Source organism: Vigna angularis, chromosome 4 (assembly GCF_016808095.1).
Source record: "Vigna angularis cultivar LongXiaoDou No.4 chromosome 4, ASM1680809v1, whole genome shotgun sequence".
NCBI classification, from domain to species: Eukaryota; Viridiplantae; Streptophyta; class Magnoliopsida; order Fabales; family Fabaceae; genus Vigna; species Vigna angularis.
The window spans coordinates 7,389,900-7,410,820 of NC_068973.1; the positions used below are offsets into that span (position 1 = coordinate 7,389,900).

The following is a 20,921-nucleotide window of genomic DNA, read 5'->3' on the forward strand; positions in this document are numbered from 1 at the left end:
TGGTTATTACTGGGTCGTTTTATAATTAATATATATTTAAAAATAATAAAAATATTATTTTTACTTATAACTACTATTAATAAAAAAATTCTTTTCATTATCATTTTGTAACCGTCATTTTAGTAAATATATATTCTTACCAATTTTAATTTTATTAATATATATTTAATTTTACTTTAAAATTTTAATAATTATTTATTAAATTCAATTAAATACTTGTAATATAAAAAGCTACTTATGATAAACTTATAAAAATATTTATTATATAAATTTTTTATAAACATAATTTTTTTAATTTAGTAATTGTGATAGAAATTAATCTTTAATTTTTTATTATCATACAAATTAGATATCCATAAACATGTGTTTGTACTGGTTAGGTTATAAGATGGGTTTATCTATAAATTTACAATAACACCAAAATATAATTATATGACCTAATCTGTCTCTTTCAGTGGAAATTTCAGAGTGATTATTGAACCAAACCCATTTTAATAATGTTTTTATTTATATTTTGTTGATTGCAGGCAGACAGGGCAGAAGCAGAGCAGGGAAGAGTTTCCATTTATCTTTGCTTCTCTACTATTAAATTCAAGGTCAATCAAGATTGAAACAATGGACACAAACTTTGAGAGAGAGAAACAAGACAACCTTGGCTGAGTTTAAGATTTATATAAACAAAAGAACATGTTCGAGAGAGAGCATTAGGGTGCTAGAGATGGATATGAAGAAAATTGTGGTTGTTGTAGAAGATGTGGATGCAGCAAGAACTGCTCTGCAATGGGCTCTCACAAACATCATTCGCTATGGTGACATAATCACTCTTCTCCATGTCTACCACTCCACAAGATCAAAAAGCAGAAGCAAAGCTCGTGTTCTTCGCCTCAATGGCTTCAAATTGGCACTTTCCTTTCAAGACATGTGCAACAACTACCCCAACGTACGTACCCTTTTGTGGTGTTTCTTTTGTTCTGTTCTCTTTCGGTTTGTGATTTAATTTCATGTGTTCAAATTAACGGATATGTGTCATAATAATAGGATTGTGTTACAGACAAAGGTTGAAATTATTGTCACGGAAGGGGACCTCGAAGGAACCAAGATCGCCGCCACGGTGAGAGAGGTTGGAGCTTCCATGCTTGTGGTTGGACTCCATGATTGTAGTTTTCTATACAAGTAAGTCCAGGAATTGATGACATTTCCAAGTTTCTGAGTTCAATTTCATCAGTTAAATTCATATGGGAACTATCAATGTAGATTAAAGGTGTTTTTTTTTTAGTTCAATTTCATCAGTTAAATTCATATGGGAATTATCAATGTAGCTTAAAGGTGGATTTTTTTAGTTCAATTTCATCAGTTAAATGCATATTGGACTTATCAATATAGCTTGAAGGTGGATGATGATGACTCTCCTTTCGTAATATTATATGGGTCCTCCCTCTCCCTAAAATTTATGACTATTTTTTATCAATGAACATCTGAAATTGAAGGCTCTTTGGGAAATGCATTTGGTGAAACAGCAAGTTCAGGTTGTGAATAGAGGTCAACTTCAAATAGATAGGTTATGAGGCTTCACATTAACTATCTTATTCTGCAAGATCTTGGCCTTCATATGACAACATCAACATGGATTGGTGGGACCTGGTTTATTAATTGTCCAATTTGTGTTGTGTGTTCCTTCTTTCTGGTGCTCTGAGAAAATTTATGCTGGTGAGCTCAAAAAATGGGTCACCAGAACTCCTTGGCAAATGCACCTGCAAAAAGCTTTAACACCTAATCACCTATTATTATATTCTCTTGGCACATACCAAATGCATTCTTTGTGTTTGTTTGTTTGCTTCTTTAATCTGTTGGTTTCTTTTTCCTTGTGCAACACTGTTGGTTTCTTTAATCTGTTTGCTTCTTTATTCATTTGTAACAGATTGACAATGGCCCATTCCCACAATAGCATAGCCAGCATTTTCAACTGCAGAGTACTTGCCATCAAGCAGCCTTGTGTGTCCCCATTGAGGCCCATGATTTCTGCAGTATCAGTGCTGGACAGTTCAACCAACTTGGATGTTTCACTAATTGATCTTTCTAGATTACAGTAAGTTTTGTGACAGCACATCGTACCATCAATAATTTCACAACATAGTAAATTTAATTTTTTTATGGATGTAAGTGAGACATTAATTAAGGTTGTTTAAGACAGCTTTTAGTGACATGATTTGAGAATGGCATTGCAGAGTCCCTGGTACCCCTCCACCAAAAATTCCATACAGAATCTGTCCTAACCCATCAGCAATTATTTGGAGATCAAGGAAGTCTAGAAGATGGTGAAGGACACACTTTCGTACACAGAATCTATTCTTAAAGTAGTCCCCAAAAGCAATTTGGCTTTCTTTTTTCTTCTACTTTCTGATTTCCCATAACATATGTTCAACTGCTACACATATACACACAAAATGCTGCGATCGACACAGTATAGTTCGGTTGTTTATGCCTATAATTTTATGATTGTATAAAAGGATTCTTTTATATAAACATTACCTTTCTACAGATTCCAGAGTGGATTAGAGTTTTACCTATTTGTTTATATTTGGAATCTTTTCACCTGCTATAGACTGCTAGTGCTAGATGACAGCTTAGTTTTTATCACTTGTTCATGCTGAAACAAATTCAAATGTCCATATTCATTTTCTTTGGAATATATATTTCTTTTCAATTTATGAAGTTTATGATTGTATTACTAACACTATTTTTCCTTTTTAATCTAAGTTTTAGGGGTATATTAGATTAAAATTTTAAAACACTTCAAATTTTAAAAGACTATTTTAGCATAAAAGCATGTCTTGTAAATTTTAAAGAATATGAATGCGATAACTTGTAGAACTTTTCTTTAAAACAAGTGGTATAATCAAGTTTGAAGTTTAAATTTGTTAAATTTGTAATAAATTTTTTTATGATTTGAAAGAACTTTGTGTCTAAAAGATTTCATAAAAGTATAAAAGAGTTAATTAATGAAAAAATGACAAAAAAAATATTTGTTTAAAGAAAAAGTTATTCCAAATTTTAATACCAAATTCTACTTCCCTTTGAATTACCGATCAAACTTTTTTACCCATAATGATCAAGAAAATAACATTAATAAAAATATTTATCATATTAATTAAAGAATGCGTTTGTAAATAATATTCTCTTAAAAATTGAATTCCTTCTTGTAAAGAGATATAGAAAGTTGACTTATTGAAATGAAAATGAAAAAAAGTTATACTTTCAACTCCTCTCGTTTATTTTATTGATACGTGAGTTTGGAAGATTTCATACTCATAGTCACGCAGGATTTTGAGTATCTTTGTTATTGTAAGTCATATCTAAATATATCTAATAATATGTTATAAATTTTCTTTAAATTAATTGTTCTATAATATTAAAAATCTAACAAATTTAATAATAATTAAATATTATAAAAAATTAAGATATTATAATTAGTAATATAATCATCAGTATAATTTTATTATTATTATTATTATTATTATTAGTTTTACTTTCTATGCGCATCTTTAACATAAACAATGCAATATTAAACTAGTATGTTTGACTTTTTTATAACTTCAAAATTTATGTTATTTCCTTGTGTGCAATTTACCACTTTATGAAAATTTGAATTTATTTATATAAAAATGATATTTTAAATACGAAAAAGCTGACCAAAGAGCGAATGAAATATAATTATCTCTAAAAGTAAAAAATAAAAATTCAACTTCAAAAATTAATTATTAATTAATTTGTAAATGAAATAATTTGTAGAAATTTTTAAATAGAGGTTTCGGATCAATATTCATATGATGTGACAATTGAAAAATTGACATCACATTGGGCCCAATGACCAAATTTATGCCAGCAACAACATATGCAAGAAGGCAATTTTGTTCTCCTTAGATTAGATTCATTAATTAGATTATTTTAATGTATGGATAAACATTGATTCTTTATTTGTTAACCTCTTTTCTCTTTTGTTTAATACAATGCAAAAGGGAAATTAAGAATTTTTTTTTCACTTTTGTAAAATTTTTCCTTTAGTGTGTACACATATCCAATAAAAAAAATATAGCAATGACTAGAGATTAGAACTAATATTTTTAAAACAATAACAAAAACAAGTATATTTCATTATTGTTGAAAATAATTTAAGAAAGTATCAATTTAAGATAAATTTCATGTTGTATATGATTTTAAAAAATAAATAAATTCTTTTAATTTTTTTTCTTATTTTGCATTCGTACATGTCAATAGAAATTTATCCAAAGCATTGGAGTTGCTAGAACCTGTTTATCCCTTCATTCTGAACCGTCGAGAGCTATGGCAAATACACATTGTCGGTTTTCTCTTTTCGCACCCCATAATTTTTAACTGCAACTCCCTAATTTTCAAAATGATAATTTTGTTTTTTTAAGTAACTTTCAGATTACCTATTTTAGAAACATTTCAAAGCAAGTTTTCTTGAATGTTTTTTAAAACAGATTTTTTAGAAAAAGAATTCAAAATAAAATTTGAACAAACTTTCAGAAACACATTAAGAGTGTTTCATCCTACACCTCCAAGATCTCATCCAGCACCTCCAAATTAATATTTTAATATAATTTAATATATTTAAATATATTAAATATAATTTTAAGTATTATTTTTATTTTCATCTTTATTCTTATTTTAGTTATTATTTTTTAATTTTCTTAATAGAACTATTTTAAAAATATAAATTATATTTTATTAATTATTAAAATATAAAAATATAATAAGTAATATTATAATTTTTATTTAAGTTTAATATTAAATTTTAAATAAAAAACAAAAGTATTAACATATTTTATAGATTTTAATATATAAATAAGTGTTTTAAAATATTCATTTTTATTTAAAATTTAATAATTATTTAATTTATTTTAATATTTTATTATAATTTAATATATTTGAATATATTAAATCAAATTTATTATTATTATTATTATTTTATTTTTATGTTTTTAATATAATTATTATTATAATATAAATTATATTTTAATAATTATTAAAATACAAAATTATTTTAAATAATATTTAAATTTTAAATTAAGTTAAATTAAATTATTTTTAAGATAGTGAAGATTGTTTTTAATAAAAAAAATGGAAAAATATTTATTAAAGTTAAAAATAAAATTTTAAAAAAGTTGAAGGTGTAGGATGAGATGTCAGAAGGTTAAAAGTGAAATTTTTGGAGGTGCAGGATGAGATCTTGGAGGTGTAGGATGAAACACACTAAAATAGGTGTAAAAACTTTAAAAACAGGTTTTATGGAATATATTTTATAACAAACTTTTTACAGAATATATTTTAAAATGAGTCCTGAAAAACTAGTTTCTAAAACACAAAATAGTTTGGGGTGTTGCTCCCTCCACCACCACCAATGCTTTCTGCACCTCCTCAAACCTTTTCAAAAAAAATTTAATTACAAAAACACTCATTTTTACTTTAATCATATTTATTTACTTCCGAGTTAGTCCCACCTCCTTCCCCCCAATTCTCCCAACTTTCTCTTTTTCAAATTCGTTTGTTCTCATCCCAACTCTCACTTTCAGATTCCTTATTTTCATCTCCCAAATCTCACTTTCTCCATATGGGTTTCCACTTCTTGATGTCCATTTTGGTTTTGATTGGTGACAAATATGGTATTTGAAAGATGAAGATATACTTGGACATAGCCTTTAGTTACAATCAGGGACAAATGCAGAAACAAGTTAGGGAACGAGTCAATAATGGACAAACTTTAGCATATATAATTATATTTTTAAATATGTAAGTTTATATATATGTTTTTTTTTAAAAAAAAAGGCTATACGTGTACAATTATTTAACAACAAAATTGAGTGGGTGGGGTTGCTTGCCAAACCTTGGAACTCATACGCTTTGAGCATCGTAGAGTGTGTTTGGACTTCAGAGTTTGGGCTTACCATTATATGAATTCCTTCTTGCATATTTCTTTTATCTTTTGTGTAAATGTGGTATAAGTGTAGGCTTTTTAACTACTTATAATTCTATTTTGTTCAGTAAGTATGAAGAAAGAATAGATAAACAATGGCAGGAGCAGAAGCAAGGGCTATGTGGCAGAGAACTGCAAATCGTTGCTTTGTCCAAGAAGATGCGAAGAGAGCTCCCAAGTTGGCTTGTTGACAATCTTCATGTGCAACATCAAAAGTGGTTGATATTGCGCCTGCAGCACAACAGATGAATCTGATCATACTGCAGTTAATGTTACCCATTTTACCAGGAAATCATCAATTTCTAATCTGTCACCAGACTCTAGGTGGTGGTTGCATTTGCAGCCTAATTATGGGTGCCAAAAGGGTCTAACATATGAACAGTTAAATGCATTAGGTTGAAATTAAACGGATTAAGTTGGAATTAAACGGATTAAGTTGGAATTAAACGGATTTCAACATTCATGAACGGATGTCGACATTCGTTTGTCCTTTAACGGATAATGATATCCCTTTAAGAATACAACCATATTCATGTGCTTCTAAGTATTATTAAAGGGTAAAAATGGAATGGAGAGGTGGAAGGAGCATTTTGTAGTGACGAAGGAAGTAATACCCAATAGTTTGTCTTTTTCTAATAATACGTGGGTGCACTTAGTAATAATAGGTACTGAGAAAAATCCTACGTTTACTATCAAAGAGATATTTTTATCGGATAAAACAAAAACTCATGGTCTTAGGTACTCTTTCCCGACACACGTGGCACCAAATCATGCAAAGGAATACACTGATGACTATGAAACTAAAGTTTGTGCTTTGATGCACGTGCGTAGCCCAAAAAATGAGCGTACAATAAATACAAAATTGGGTTTCATTTTCTTCCAATTGCAATCAATTCCATAGTGTTGAGGAAAGCCAGCCACTGCTTAGTGATTAGCTTCACTGATACAGATATTTTAACTTGGATATGTTCTATGAAGTTGATAAGAATGTTCTGATATTTAAAGGATTTCACTGGGTTCACTTCAGTGGGATGCACCAAAGTCCAAATTGTTCTTGCTTTTGTAGAGAACAAGATGATTATCAGAGTGAGTTTCATGATTGTAGCTTCAGTTGCTGCAATAAGGATTTCGCGCACAAAAACCAGTTCTTCTACAAGGAAAAAGGGTACATTAAAATGTTCAGGTGCCAACATCTTTAATCTATTAATAAAAATGCCATTTTTTTTTTCTTTTCACAAAAAAGTTTGGTAATTTTTGGAAGGGATGTTACTTCATTCATTTCTGTGTCTTCGTTATGTTGATTTATTCTACTCTTTTGCATGATGCTTATGGGGTGCTAAGGAAGTGACGGGTCACTCTTAGAACAAGAGTTTGAAGAGGTGGAAAATAGCACTGTTAAGGTTAATAATAAAGTGAGACAGGTAGTGAAGTACCCTCCATGTGTTTGTCAAAAAAAGGAATAGGAATGTTGAAAGAAACTAACTGTAGAATTTGCTTTTTGTTGCAGAATGAAGAGAAGGAGATTAACTTTGAAATGCCAAAAAATCTGCTGACAGGAGAATTTAAGGACTTGGAGCTGCTATTAGGTGATGAGAAAATGTACAATCTTACGGTGAAGGACATAGTGCAGAATTTGGTACCAAATTACAAGCGGAGAGAAGCAAAGCTTGAAAAGAAGCTTCTTGAATTGAATGGTCTAAAGGAAAAGCAATCTGCCATTGCTCAAATGCAAAAACAGTTGGAGGAAAAGACAGAAAAAGTGGACTTTCTTGAAAAAACCATTGCTTCCTTTCGGTCAGATAGTGAAATTATGCGAGAAAAAATAAGAGATGATCATATGTCAAAAAATCAGCTAGATGTTGCAAAGAAAATGATAAATGAGATACAAAGGAAAAGGGGTGATGCAGGTCCTGTGAGGGAGCAGATATTGATGCTCCAACAGCAAGTGACTGAATTTAAGAAGTTTCAAAGTTCAGGGGAAAATTCTTCAACAAATAAGAAACTCAAAGATGTTCAAGACATAGAGGTGGAAGTTTTGGAACTGAAGAGGAAAAACAAAGAGCTTGAATTGGAAAAAAGGGAGACAAAAGTTAAGTTGGCTACTGCCCAAGCAAGAATCAGAACAGAGGTGAGTAACACTCAACCATAGTTATAGATACGAGAAAAAACAAAACCTTTTGAAACCTTTCTGACATTCTCTACCTAGAAATATTTTTTTCCCTAGTTCCTTTTTGTTAGAATTTATTCACTAGCTTCAAGCATTACGAATTTAGCACTGTGTTATTACATGTGCAGGAGCAAAAAAGGTCAAGACTAGAAGAAGAAATTGCTGGTTTACAACATGTGCATGAAGAACTTTCAGAGCTAGTTGAAACATTGCAGAGAAACAGATTTGACATGGTCGAGGAAGTTGTGTACCAAAGGTGGCTTTACACATTGTTGAGGTTTGAAATTCAGGAGAATCAAAGACAAAGTAGAAAGGCCTCAAGAAGAGATTGCAACAAGAATTCAAGCGAAGATCTCTGTGAGAAAAAGCATGCATCAACATCTGATACAATTGACCTTGAGCTTGAAAGCGTTTCCTCCAGTGTCACATTAGATGAGAGTGATGAAATTGAAACCACCACCTTTGCAAGCTCTTCTAGTAGCCAAAGTAGTAACAGTAGTATGAAAATGAAGGGATGGAGAAAAACCAAAGATTGGTGTAACAAAATATCATCAAAAGGTAGAAATCTAGGTAGCAGCCCTGGCTTAATACGTAGGTTATCCTTTTCCATGTCAAATATTGGATCATATGTATCCAAGGCAGTGAACAGTGGTAATACCCCAGTGATGAACTTACTCCAAAATGTGAATTCTAATACTACATCCAAATTATTGGCAAAGAAGAATAGAGTCTCTTTCAGTGATTCAGTTAAACTATCTACTCATTCAGACATTGCAGAGCTTGTTGAGAGTGCAGAAGATGAGAAAGAAGAGATATCTGGGAAGATCGTGGAGCTCACTTCTAAAGTGAACTCCATCAACATTGATTCCATTGAAGAGAATGAAGGTGCCAGGAAAATAGTTGTTCATTCTGATGAAGTGTATTCAAGGAATGAAGCCATTTCTAGCGTTGGTGTCAGGATCAAAATCATAATGGTGTATCTGGTGGCATTTTTATTCTTTTCCCTGATTTTGCTAGCATGTGTATGGATCAGATAACAATATCCTTAATTGTATGAAACACAGTTGAATTTGTGGTGACACTTTGAAAATGATGGTGCATTGAATGGAGAAAACCACCTGTGTCTTTAATGTTACCAATCAATTTTTTGTTGAATTCGTTTTCTATTTCAACTTTGCACTTGATTCGTTAAGGTTATCTATATAGTGACTGGGTAAATTTATCCAAATGCTGAAATTCAACTCCCATTCTACTACAATGGTGCAAGTTTTAAGAAAATTACAAATATAAGTACAGCTTCATTAGCTAGAAATTGTGAAAGAGCTCCACCAATACGTCTAGGATTCCATACAAAAATTATCAAGTTTATTTAAGAAAGGACGATTTCAAACTTTTCCCAAGTTATGAAAACAATATAATAAACATTTTCCTATATCCAATTCTCCTTTCCAACCTATAAAAAAAACTTGATTATCACTATCATTTATAGTATACAACTAATGTTCTAAGTCACTATTAGTTATCATCCTCATCTCTTTTTAAAATAAAGAATAAGCATTCTTTAATACTAAACTGTTGTTTATCTTGATTATCTCTCTTAATTATAAGAGAAAGTTATTTTTAAAAAGAAAATATGAAAAGAATATATATGACCTATAAACCCTGCTTACATGGAAAAAAAAATTAAAAAGTTAATATTTTACAAATAAATATCACATTTTATACTATACGGCACTTGAAAAGCTTTATAATATATTATTACATACAAAACACTTAATTCTACATAAATATGTAACTATTATATAAAACTAATCATGCATTAGTTATTAAATAAGATGGAACACCCATGGTAAAAAAAGTATTTTTTTTAGTAGTGCTATTCAATAAAAAGTAAAATATAATAAAGTACTCTAGAGAAAATTGGAGTAAAGCACAAAGTAAAAGAATAAACATTATCTTATAATTTGGAGGTTTTTTCAGTGTAATTTTTGTCACAACTTTTTACTAAATACAAAAAAAATAATAATTATGTATATGAATTAGTTGTGCTAGCTTGACATTATTTTATTGGAAAGAAGTTATATATGCATAACACGATTTCAAAATGAAATTGTAATGATTCTACACAATTTTTGTCTGAGAAAAGAAATTATATGGATCAAACACGACTTTGATTACATTTAATCTAGTTTTATTTTATTTTTTTAATTTTAAATTGAAGTAATGCAAGATTGACATAATTTTAATATAATATGATTTGAAATAAAGTTATACAAGATGACACAACCTAATGTGATTTGATATGAATTTATGTCACGCATACACTACTTCAATAATAATTAAAAGTAATAATAACATAGCAACTTTAAGTATAATTAAAATCATATTTAATTCATTCGATTTATTTCTCTTAAGAAAAAAGTTTTAGAAGATCATCACGACTTTAGTTAGGATGATGAGCATTGTGATGATGTGTAGAAAATATGATATAAATAGCATTTATGATGATGGAGAGTTTAAACGGTTACTGTGACCGACCTTGAATGGCAGTAGGGTAGGTATTTCTAATTTAGAATGTCACCAACTCTTATATAGGACACAATTTTCGTTTTACTTGCTACCTATTCCTACAGTGGCCAACATTCATGGTCGTCAAATTCTCAGTATTCCCTTATGAAATTGGGAGCAACGTAATTTGTCACGAATTTAGAAACACAAAAACCATGTTTTGCCCAATAAAACAAAAATAATTTCTCAAATCAACACCAAAATTAAAATAGTTTTTTTTTCCTTGTTATAAATATTTTTTGTATTTTATTGGTATGAGTAGATCACTAAAAAAATATTTTGTTATAAATATTAAATTAAATATATTTTAAAATTTATATTTAACAATACCACTTTTGATCCGTATTTTTGTCAATTGTTTTTTTATCTCAGGCTCATTTTTTTTCGAATGTTCAATGTACCCTTGTATTGTAATTTATGTTTAATTTTGTCATTTTGGTTAAGGATATTTAAATCGTTAACGGCAAAATGTCCACCGCAACAATCACTGACACGTCACTCTTGATATGTCATCATCATTTTCTACTTCAAGAAATTATAATTTTGATTCTTTTCTAACTTTGCATTGAAAAAATACCAATGTGACAAATGTTAGCAATCAAACATTTCATCACACGTAGTCAAACGTTAACTAACTCAGTTAACGTCGTTAATTTTGGAGAACGAAAAATTATAGTTTCTTTAAAAATAAGAAAGTACCAAAGTTTAAAAAAGTGACTAAAACTAAAATCGCATTAAGAGACTAAAAATATATTTAACTCTATTATTTAATTAGACTAATTTGTTTACCTAATCCATCATATATAATTTATTTCAAAGCTTGACTGACTAACAATGCCTCGAAAAATCTTCTACTCGAAAAGAAAAATAAACAAGTGATAATTAACAACTGCCGGTTTAAATGGATAAACATGTAATATAATAATATATCATTAATTATCAAAATTATATGAAAAAATGTATAAACTAAAGTAGAAAGTTGGTGAGCAACACCATTACACTCTTTTTTATTTGTCATTTTGATTTTCGTAATGAAAGAAACAAGTACTTCGTCACCATATTCAACTCAATAATGGAATTATGCATTTCTAATTAATTGTAAATTCATTTTTGACATTTATTTCCTAAAACTTACCTATGTGGCCTATAATTACTATTTATTGTCCACTTGTTACTTCTTCTGAAAAGACACATTTTTCAAAATAGTTCATCTTCTCACCTTTGTCATCATAGCAACCCCTTTCAATTTCCCAAATTGCAGCGCTTCTTAATCATCGCATATATTTAGGTTTAAATGTTTGAAATAACTTCCATTAATTTATTAAAGGCTTTTATAGCGTTATCATTAATCAACATCCCAATTTTCATATTTTTCATCACATTTTTAATAATACCGTTAAGTCGAGAAAAACATATAAATTATTATTATAATTATCTAAATATAACATGTAATAGCAAAAAATATATATATAATCCTATATCAGAGAAATATTTACTATAATAAATCAAAAGTCAAAAGTGTAATATAACCTATATAAAAAAATATTAAACGTTTGACTTAAGCTTCAGTTCCACTATTCGCTAATACTTACTCACTAAAGACATCATTTTATACTCAAATCATTAAGATGATCATTGCCAAAAAGAAAAATACATACATAAACAAAGACAAAAGGATAAGCTAAAGTACCAAAAAAACATTCATACAATTTAAATAATCAATATCTCAATAATTGTTCAAATCAAACAATACAAAAATAAACATATCAACTTTAAACATTGAACATTTTAATACCTATATTGATATATCTATATTGATGTTGAACTCATGGGGGACATGCCACTAGTGTGGTGAAACAACCCTTTCACATCAAACTACCACACACCAATGTTAATCCGTTAAACATCTATAGCCAATACATGACCATTAGACTAAGGACCTCTTGTTACTTTTAATGACGTAATCATCCTTCTTTACTTGAGATTGGAAGTTATTAAGAGTGTCAGAATCATTTCCCATCTCAGAATTCCTACTTCAATACATCACACTACAAAACAACGATAAGGATTTCCCTGTGGAATTCCTATCACAACATACTTAATTCACATATTCCATTTCATTTGAACATAATCATACATATAACACATACATGAGTACTATTATCCATTCAACTACAAAATACACACGCATCGAATCAATTTACATTAGTCTAAGCCAAATCAAGAATCAGAAAAACATAGAAAACCAAAAACATAAATCGCAGCAGGGCGCGCTGATACAGGACCACCACTCATCATCCTGCGTCTAGAGACCAAACAAAGACCACTGGAAGGCCAACGCTTAGTGGTACGGAATCGCCGCTCAGCGCCACACATCCAGAGGCCAAAACCCATGCCATTGAAAGGCTAACACTTAACTCTATACCAATGACCCTCAACACCATATAAGAAATCAGAAACTTCAAAACCTGATCTGATTGAACTAGAGACTTATCCAAATGACCAAATTGGTATTCTTAGCACTATAATTAGTTAGAAAACATGTTTAAACATCATATTGAATACTAATTTACTCAATTGGACAACGACTTAGTACATTATATCAAATCAACAACCACCACAGTTCAAACAAATAACTTAGCATATCAAAATACCATATTTCGGTAAAACAAAAGGCTAACCAAGTTCTAAATGACTCAAAAATAGACTTCAAACATCATGTTCGCTCATAACTTAACTCTTATAGAATTTCACATATCAAAACCCCTTATTTTAGACCAAAAACCAACAATTACTTTAACTTTCACTATATCAAGACCCAATTGACATTTCCAATCAATTATAACATCAAATCCACCAGTTTAAGCATCCAAAATAGGTACATTCAACAATAAATCACAACAAGGTTCTTTCAATATCAGACAACGCATATTCAAACCAAATTCATGCAATCATGTTGTAATACAACACAATTCTAGCAATCTCAATCCATTTAATTCAAATTAAACATTCCAACTCATATTATCAAAGTACTTACAACTTAAAACAATGTATTTAGCTTCCCTTACCTTATAGATTACCAAACAGTTCTAAAGGACCTAAAATAGTACCAAATGCACATGAACTTCTATCTGCTCTTACGAACAACAAAAACATGATTAGTGCATACCATTAGGACCACTGATCAACATAGAGTTTTATAGAAGACTCATACATCACATGCAACCACAAAAAGCTTACATACAAAAAGGAAAATGAAATTGACCAAAGAAAGGAACATAAACCAACTTACTCTATAAAGAAACTAATCGATTAAACTTAAAGATCTCGTCGCAAGAATCACTTAAGTGGTCTCTAATATTCAAACATATGAATAAGAAGTGAAAACCCTTAGAAAAATGTCAGAAAATTCTAGAAAAATGATTTCTAAAATGATAATATATTTTAAAATAATGAAATTTGTTCGTAACGAAACTATTTATACTAAAATCATTTAATATTTAAATAATTGAGTTTTACTATTTTTAAATTACTACCACATCTAAAAATGTCATTTTCTAAATATTTACAATATATATATATATATATATATATATATATATATATAAAATGAAATTTGTTAGTAACGAAACTATTTATATTAAAATCATTTAATATTTAAATAATTGAGTTTCATTATTTTTAAATTACTACCATATCTAAAAATGTCATTTTCTAAATATTTACAATATAAATATAAATATATATATATATATATATATATATATAACATTTTTTTAAGTATTGTTTTTCAGTTTTGGAGTTTTTATGCATTCTATCATGACATAAACTTAGAAGAAAGTTTACATCATTTTCAACAAATTATTCTAAGTTTTCTACGATAATAAACAATACTAGATTTTGATATACCAAGTTTTGTTCAATGTTAATCAACTTAAATTACTTTAAAGCTAAATAAACATAAATTGTTCTCCGCTAATATCTAGTAAAGAATAGTAAAATGATTAGAAGACAATGTAACATACAAATAGAAACATAAAAAATCTCACGAAATATTATTAGATGGCTCAGAAAAGAAAAATTAAAAGGATAAAAACCAAGAAAAATACACAAGCATTAACCTCGGACAATACATGTTTCATACAAAAGTATCTTTAGAAGAATGTCACGTGATAATATTGTACATTAAAGATGTGATTGGGGATTTTAAAATCTTCTTAACAATGTAGGTGTTGTATGGTAATGTGTATGTACAGAAGTGGTATGTGTGTACGTTAATGTATATTTTTTCGATATTATTTTTTAGTTCTTATATTATTAAAAAAATGTATAAAATCAATTTATATATATATATATATATATATATATATATATATATATATATATATACTCATTATACATTCTTATGTAATTTGATATACAATGTATGCCAAGACATTTGCTCTTTATTCTTATCAATCACGTTTTTATTTTAACATATTTTTTTGTTATAGAACAAATATTAAATCTTTATACTGTGAAGTGTCATTTGATATCTTATTCTACCATAATAATATAAATATTCGTATGTCATTTCCGAGGAGGTTTTAATTTGGGGTGCTTAATTTTACATTTGTAAACAATTCACTCAATTTTACGTTTTCTAGTATAAGCACTTCAATAAGAATTATCTTCCCAATGAATATCTTTTGGATAATCACATTTGACGTTTTAAATTATTATTTTATATATTAAATTATAGTTATTTTATTTGCAACATAAATAGAATATAAAAGTTAAAAAATTTTAAAAATGTATTTATGCTATTATTTTGCGGCATAATTTTAAATATACCTAACTTTTTTTAACTGAATTAAAACTTATTCAAAATGATAAAAACAATTAAATTAAGTAGTTACAATAACATTAAAAATTATATAAATCAATAGAACATACATATTTAAAATAAAGATTACAATTGAATTGGTTGATTTTATTTTATTGAATCAACATAAATCAAACAAATGAGTTAGAATAAATAAAATAGGTATTTTTTATGATTATGGATTAATATGGGTGGATAATTATCAAAACTAATAACCAACATCAACATCAGGAATTTTGAAGTAAAAGGAATGGTTAAAAAAATTAGAAAAATTATATGGATAAAAATTAAAATAAATCGTATTTATATAAATATTGGTGTAGAAAAGGATGTTAAAAAAATATAACTTAATTCTCTATATAACATTATAGTTTTTATACATAACATTTATAAAGTTAACTATATGCTATTTAAAAATAGTAATTTTTTAAATTACTTTTATATTATAAATACATTTATATATATATATATATATATATATATATATATATATATATATATATATATATATATATATATAAACTGTTATAGTAATTAAGGAAAACATTCTTAAAGCTTATAACTTTGTGGCAAGATATGTTTATCAATACGATCAACACAATGTATAAATCTATATCAGTATCTCTTAAGATATTATTCAAATTTGTTTGTTTCAACAATCATATAAACTCAAATTAACTCTAACAAAGCTATATGTCTTGCATGGTCTCTCTTTTTACTTTATTTTTAGTAACAAACTATTTGACCTAACATTAATATATAAATTGAAATGTTTATTGAAGAAACGAGAGATATTTAATATTATGTATTTAATGTATCTTCACATTCACACTCGATAAACGAAGAAGATAAAACTATATAAGTTCAAAAGCTCTCAATAATTAAATTTTTTTTTGCAATGAATCCTTCTTTCAAATTCTATATAAAATTATCTTTGTCAAAAAAAAGACATTCAACTATCAAATGTCAGAATGTTGTCAAAATTCTTTTGTGACTTGACAAACTTTATAAAAAAATATTATGGTATTTATATAATAAATTAGAAGATAGTGCATAATTTTTGTGATCACACTTTCGTATAGGTTTGATTTGCTTAGTCAAGAGTGATTAAATTTCAACAATACCATTTAAATAATACTTTGTTTTAATCAAAAGTGGTTGTTGTCTAAATAATACTTTCTATTAGCAAATAATCATTGTGGCCAAACAATACTTAGTAGATGATTGAGGTCTAAAATATACTTGATTTTAGTCAAGAGTGATTGTTTTTTAAATAATACTCAAAATTGTTAACTAAAAGTGACTAAGTGTTTAAATAATACTCAATCTATAACTTATAATAATAAAACTCAATAAATTAAATAAAAATTGAATATAGTTTACATTATCAAACAAAAATCAAATAGTAGTTTTTCTTTCGTTTAATCACCATTCATTGCATATTAGAGAATTGCATTCACAAAAGAAGAAGATATTTACAAATCAATATTTAAACAATTAATAGATTGTTTGCTAACCTAAAGCCATTGTCCCATTGACTTACTTTACCTTAAATTTTTTTTAAAAGTTTTAAAACACAATTTAATACCGTCTTTACTTTTTATTTATTTTTCACATAAACACCAATTATTAGTCAAGAAAATAAATATTATTAAATTCTTATAATAGATAATTAAGGAAAGTGTACTTGGTAATAACTTCCATTAGTTAAATATCGGAAATGAGGTTAACTAAGATTATAGATTAAAACTAATCAAATAAACTGTTAAAAGTACTCTTCCCTTATCTTTCGTATACTTTTAAGCCTCCAAATTTCAATATTTTTAATTAAATTTTTATTAAAATTTTGTATTATACCAAATATAAAAATCTTTATAATTTTATAATTTTCATTTGATTTTGCTTCGCTTGGAGCGATATGATTTGTGTCTTTTTTTCATTTTGATATTTAACTTAAAAAATAATTAAAGTTTAAAAACTTTAGTTATTTTATAAAAATAATGTTACTTTGATTTTATTAAATATTAAAGCAAAAATAAAATTAACCATGTAATCGTGATGCAAACTAATTCATAAAAATATATTTTCCTGACAAAATGAAACATTGAGAATTTAATTAAAAATACAAAATCTGTGAAAACTAACTAATGGAACAAGGTATTTTAAACAGAATTGAATTAAGAATATTTAAGTTTATAATTAATTAAAACTTAATTAAAGTTTTAATTTAACAGTTGACCAGAAGTGGAAGATATGATATTATAATAAAAAAAAAGAGTCATAAAAACGAGGTACATTGAAACCGCGTTGAGTGGACGCAAAAGCATCAAGATTAGCACAACTTCAATAAAATGAATTGAAAGTAGACTTCCACTGGACACCACAAACAATACGCAAAAGTCAATTGTCTTTCATGCTCACACCATCACTCATCTCATTGCATTACAAATTCACCCACCATCAATACTATTACAACCATAAACCATTCTTTTTCTTTTCAAATTATTCCACCTATTTTTCAATAACTTTTCAACAAATTAAATATCATGCATTTATTAGAGTTAAAATACTTTAGAAAAAATATTATTAACTTTAATAAAAATAATTAAAATTTATTTAAACACTTTAAGCTTAATTAAGATTTATCCTTTTTAACTGTTACAATACTTTTTGATAAAAGAGATAAACAAAAAGTACGTGATTTTACACATTTTAAGTAAACTACAAAGAGATAAACTAGAAAAAAAAAACGTCAAACTTTTAAAAATTAAATTATTGCGCAATAATTATGATATACATCAGTTGTTATAATCTCAACCAATTTCCCCAAAATAATAATTGAATATAGTTTTTTTTTTATATAAATTAAAAATGTCAATTTTATGTCAAACAAAGATCAAACAAACAAAGCTCTGCAACTAGTTGAAGGACTTGTTTTGTTTCCTCAACCAAGTAATATAGGTTTCATGATATCACTTTAGAAGTGTGATAACCTAACCTTAAAGGGAAAATATTTTCAGCATTCAAAATACTTAATAATGATATTAATTATTTTTTCGTAATAAATAATTTGTATTAATAACATATTAAAAAGTAACAAAGGCTAATCAAGATCATTATCATTAATACCAAGAAAAAAAGTTGTGAAAATTTCATTCACCCACGGGAAAAAAAGGCAAAGAGAAATTAAAATATAAAAGATAGTTTAAAAGAGGCTAGATTATTTATCTAAACAATAAACATCCAAATCTCCAACTTTCGGATGTTCTATACAATTTTTCGATCCCACTTCAAAAAGCAAACGGCGGCGACCGAACATGCACACGGCGGAAAGAGAGTTCAGGGATGGTGGTCGCGGTGTTCCCGGTGGCGGATGAAATAATACCCGGGCACGGGACTTGAGCGTGGCGACCTTAGAGGCATCTCGTTCACCTGTTTCCCGTTACTATCGTAATAGATTACGCCCGAGAAATCCAACGGCTCGCACTTGTCCCCCATCAGAATCGTCTTCTGCCACACCCCGCCGTTCCCCCAATCCTCCTCGCCGCGCTTCTTCTTGCTCCTCTTCGGCAGAAACGGCAGCTTTTTGCCGCCTATGTTGCTCAGAAGCTTCTTCGGCGACCGCAGTTCGATCCTCCACTCATCCTTCGGCGGCGCCGCCGCCTTCAGCTTCCGCGGCAGCCGGCTCGCCCGCTTCGCAAGCACGGCCAGCACCGCCGTCACGGTCACCAGGAACTTCTGCGCTTGTTGCTTCGTGGAGTCCATCGCCGAAAAGGAAGAGAATAACAAGAGTTTCAGTTTCGTGGAGAAATGTGAAAATGTTTTGGGGTATTTATAATCTCCCGGAGTCTCCGCTTCCTTTGAATATATATAAAGCCGGTCAAATATTTAATCTTATATGATAAAGTTTTTTAATTTGACAGTTTTTTTTTATCATCATAATAATAATTTAGTCTAGATATTCTTATTTTAAGATATATAATTGTCTTTAAATTAATTCAGATTAAATATGGGTTTAGTTCTGAAATTAATCTTCAAATGATTATCTTGTTGGTCAAATATTTCTCTGAGACTTGTAATGAACTCAAATTTGACCAAAGCAATCACGCATTATATTTATAATTTAATAACTAATAAATTTGCATGGGATCATAAAATTTAAATCTTATAATTATTATAAAAATCACGGTGAGTACACGTGGGTGTGTGATATCTTTGCATCTATTAATTACGTATTTCATAAGGTTAAAATTTGTCTTATGGAGATGTATTACCAGGTTAAGTAGGATACTGAAATTTAATGACTGATATCATTTATAAAAAAATTATGAAGGTTTTGTTTTCCAATGGAATTTTTAGGAAAGTTATCTGAAAAATGTTTATCATTCATGGAGAAGTATAATTGCACACGTTTGATTTCTTCCTCTGTGCCTCTTTGATTGTATATGATAAACTTCATTCTACTTTAAGATAGTTATATATATCAAGATTTTTGTTGTTATTTATTTGATTTTGATTTGCTTTGTTTTCATTATCATTAACAAAATTGGGGTCATTTTATCTAATTATGTTGTCGGATTTCATTCTATGTGTGAAATGTTTAGACGTGAAAAAGGGGAAATAATATCAACAAATAATTATTTATCCATGTTGCTAGTGTGATTTGCTATTAATTAAGCTTATATACATATATATTCTGCTATTTTATAATCTCCGCTGTTCTCCACATTTTATAATATACACTTAAATTTTCAATAATAAATAAAATAGAGAGTCAATTTTTAATCATACGTGCGTTCTTTTTCTTAATGAAAAGTAGTTATAACATTTTTCAGAATTTATTTTACATATGAAAGAGTTATTAGATTATTATTTTGTTTAAGTTTCCTTTGACTTTAAATTTTTTCTTTAATTCTTGTTTTTTTTTTCTTTTTATAATGAATTTTCTAACTTTTTCATTAAATATTTAAGTTTGTTTTCCAAAATTTTCTCTTTATGTCCTAATTTTTAATTAGTTACATTTACAAATTATTTACAGTAGTATATAAAAGTTTAGAAAAAAGACTCAGTGTATTGTATAGAAGTCTCTAGATTCAAATAGCATATATATAGAAAATTTACATTCCCTCATGATAAGTTGAAATTTGGGTAAAGTATCAAACCATCTAAAATTTATATAATCTTGAAAATTAACCTGCTCAATAAGAAGAAACAACTTAATAATTGAATTATGAAAGTATGTATGCTCAGAGTTATTAGGGCAAAACTTAATTTATAATTCTTTTACAAGACTATTTAGTATTACTTTTAAAATAGCGAAATCCTTA

At 27.9% G+C, this 20,921-nt stretch overlaps 3 protein-coding genes across 7 annotated transcripts; 2 read left to right on the forward strand and 1 right to left on the reverse strand.

Annotated features, from left to right (window-relative positions):
• The first annotated feature begins 515 nt into the window (after positions 1-515).
• LOC108330918 (uncharacterized) lies at positions 516-2,538 on the forward strand. Of its 2 annotated transcripts, none has more exons than XM_017565519.2 (4): positions 516-940; positions 1,052-1,173; positions 1,919-2,086; positions 2,226-2,538. In XM_017565519.2, exons 1-4 carry the CDS (start codon positions 719-721, stop codon positions 2,317-2,319), a joined length of 606 nt encoding a protein of 201 aa, XP_017421008.1. In that variant the 5' UTR covers positions 516-718; the 3' UTR covers positions 2,320-2,538. The 2 variants fall into 2 exon arrangements, with proteins under 2 accessions (XP_017421008.1, XP_052732358.1); XM_052876398.1 differs by having other exon boundaries at positions 802-940; positions 1,039-1,173.
• Positions 2,539-6,903: 4,365 nt separating this feature from the next.
• LOC108331118 (protein CHUP1, chloroplastic) lies at positions 6,904-9,317 on the forward strand. 4 transcript variants are annotated; one of them, XM_017565746.2, is made up of 4 exons: positions 6,904-7,178; positions 7,341-7,416; positions 7,503-8,123; positions 8,291-9,317. In XM_017565746.2, exons 1-4 carry the CDS (start codon positions 6,961-6,963, stop codon positions 9,197-9,199), a joined length of 1,824 nt encoding a protein of 607 aa, XP_017421235.1. In that variant the 5' UTR covers positions 6,904-6,960; the 3' UTR covers positions 9,200-9,317. The 4 variants fall into 4 exon arrangements, with proteins under 4 accessions (XP_017421235.1, XP_017421236.1, XP_052731774.1 ...); XM_017565747.2 differs by having other exon boundaries at positions 6,953-7,178; positions 7,337-7,416; XM_052875814.1 differs by having other exon boundaries at positions 6,953-7,160; positions 7,337-7,416.
• Positions 9,318-18,688: 9,371 nt separating this feature from the next.
• On the reverse strand, positions 18,689-19,419 carry LOC108331149 (uncharacterized). The gene has a single exon (XM_017565780.2). The coding sequence runs from the start codon at positions 19,357-19,359 to the stop codon at positions 18,934-18,936; it is 426 nt and encodes a 141-aa protein (XP_017421269.1). The 5' UTR covers positions 19,360-19,419; the 3' UTR covers positions 18,689-18,933.
• Between the last annotated feature and the right edge of the window lie 1,502 nt (positions 19,420-20,921).

Coding starts and splice junctions, on each gene's coding strand:
- LOC108330918 (XM_017565519.2), top strand. CDS start 719: ATGGATATGAAGAAAATTGTGGTTGTTGTAGAAGATGTGGATGCAGCA. Junction 941..1,051: donor TGTGCAACAACTACCCCAAC/GTACGTACCCTT, acceptor ATTGTGTTACAG/ACAAAGGTTGAAATTATTGT. Junction 1,174..1,918: donor GATTGTAGTTTTCTATACAA/GTAAGTCCAGGA, acceptor CATTTGTAACAG/ATTGACAATGGCCCATTCCC.
- LOC108331149 (XM_017565780.2), bottom strand. CDS start 19,359: ATGGACTCCACGAAGCAACAAGCGCAGAAGTTCCTGGTGACCGTGACG.
- LOC108331118 (XM_017565746.2), top strand. CDS start 6,961: ATGTTCTATGAAGTTGATAAGAATGTTCTGATATTTAAAGGATTTCAC. Junction 7,417..7,502: donor TTAATAATAAAGTGAGACAG/GTAGTGAAGTAC, acceptor TTTTTGTTGCAG/AATGAAGAGAAGGAGATTAA. Junction 8,124..8,290: donor AAGCAAGAATCAGAACAGAG/GTGAGTAACACT, acceptor TTACATGTGCAG/GAGCAAAAAAGGTCAAGACT.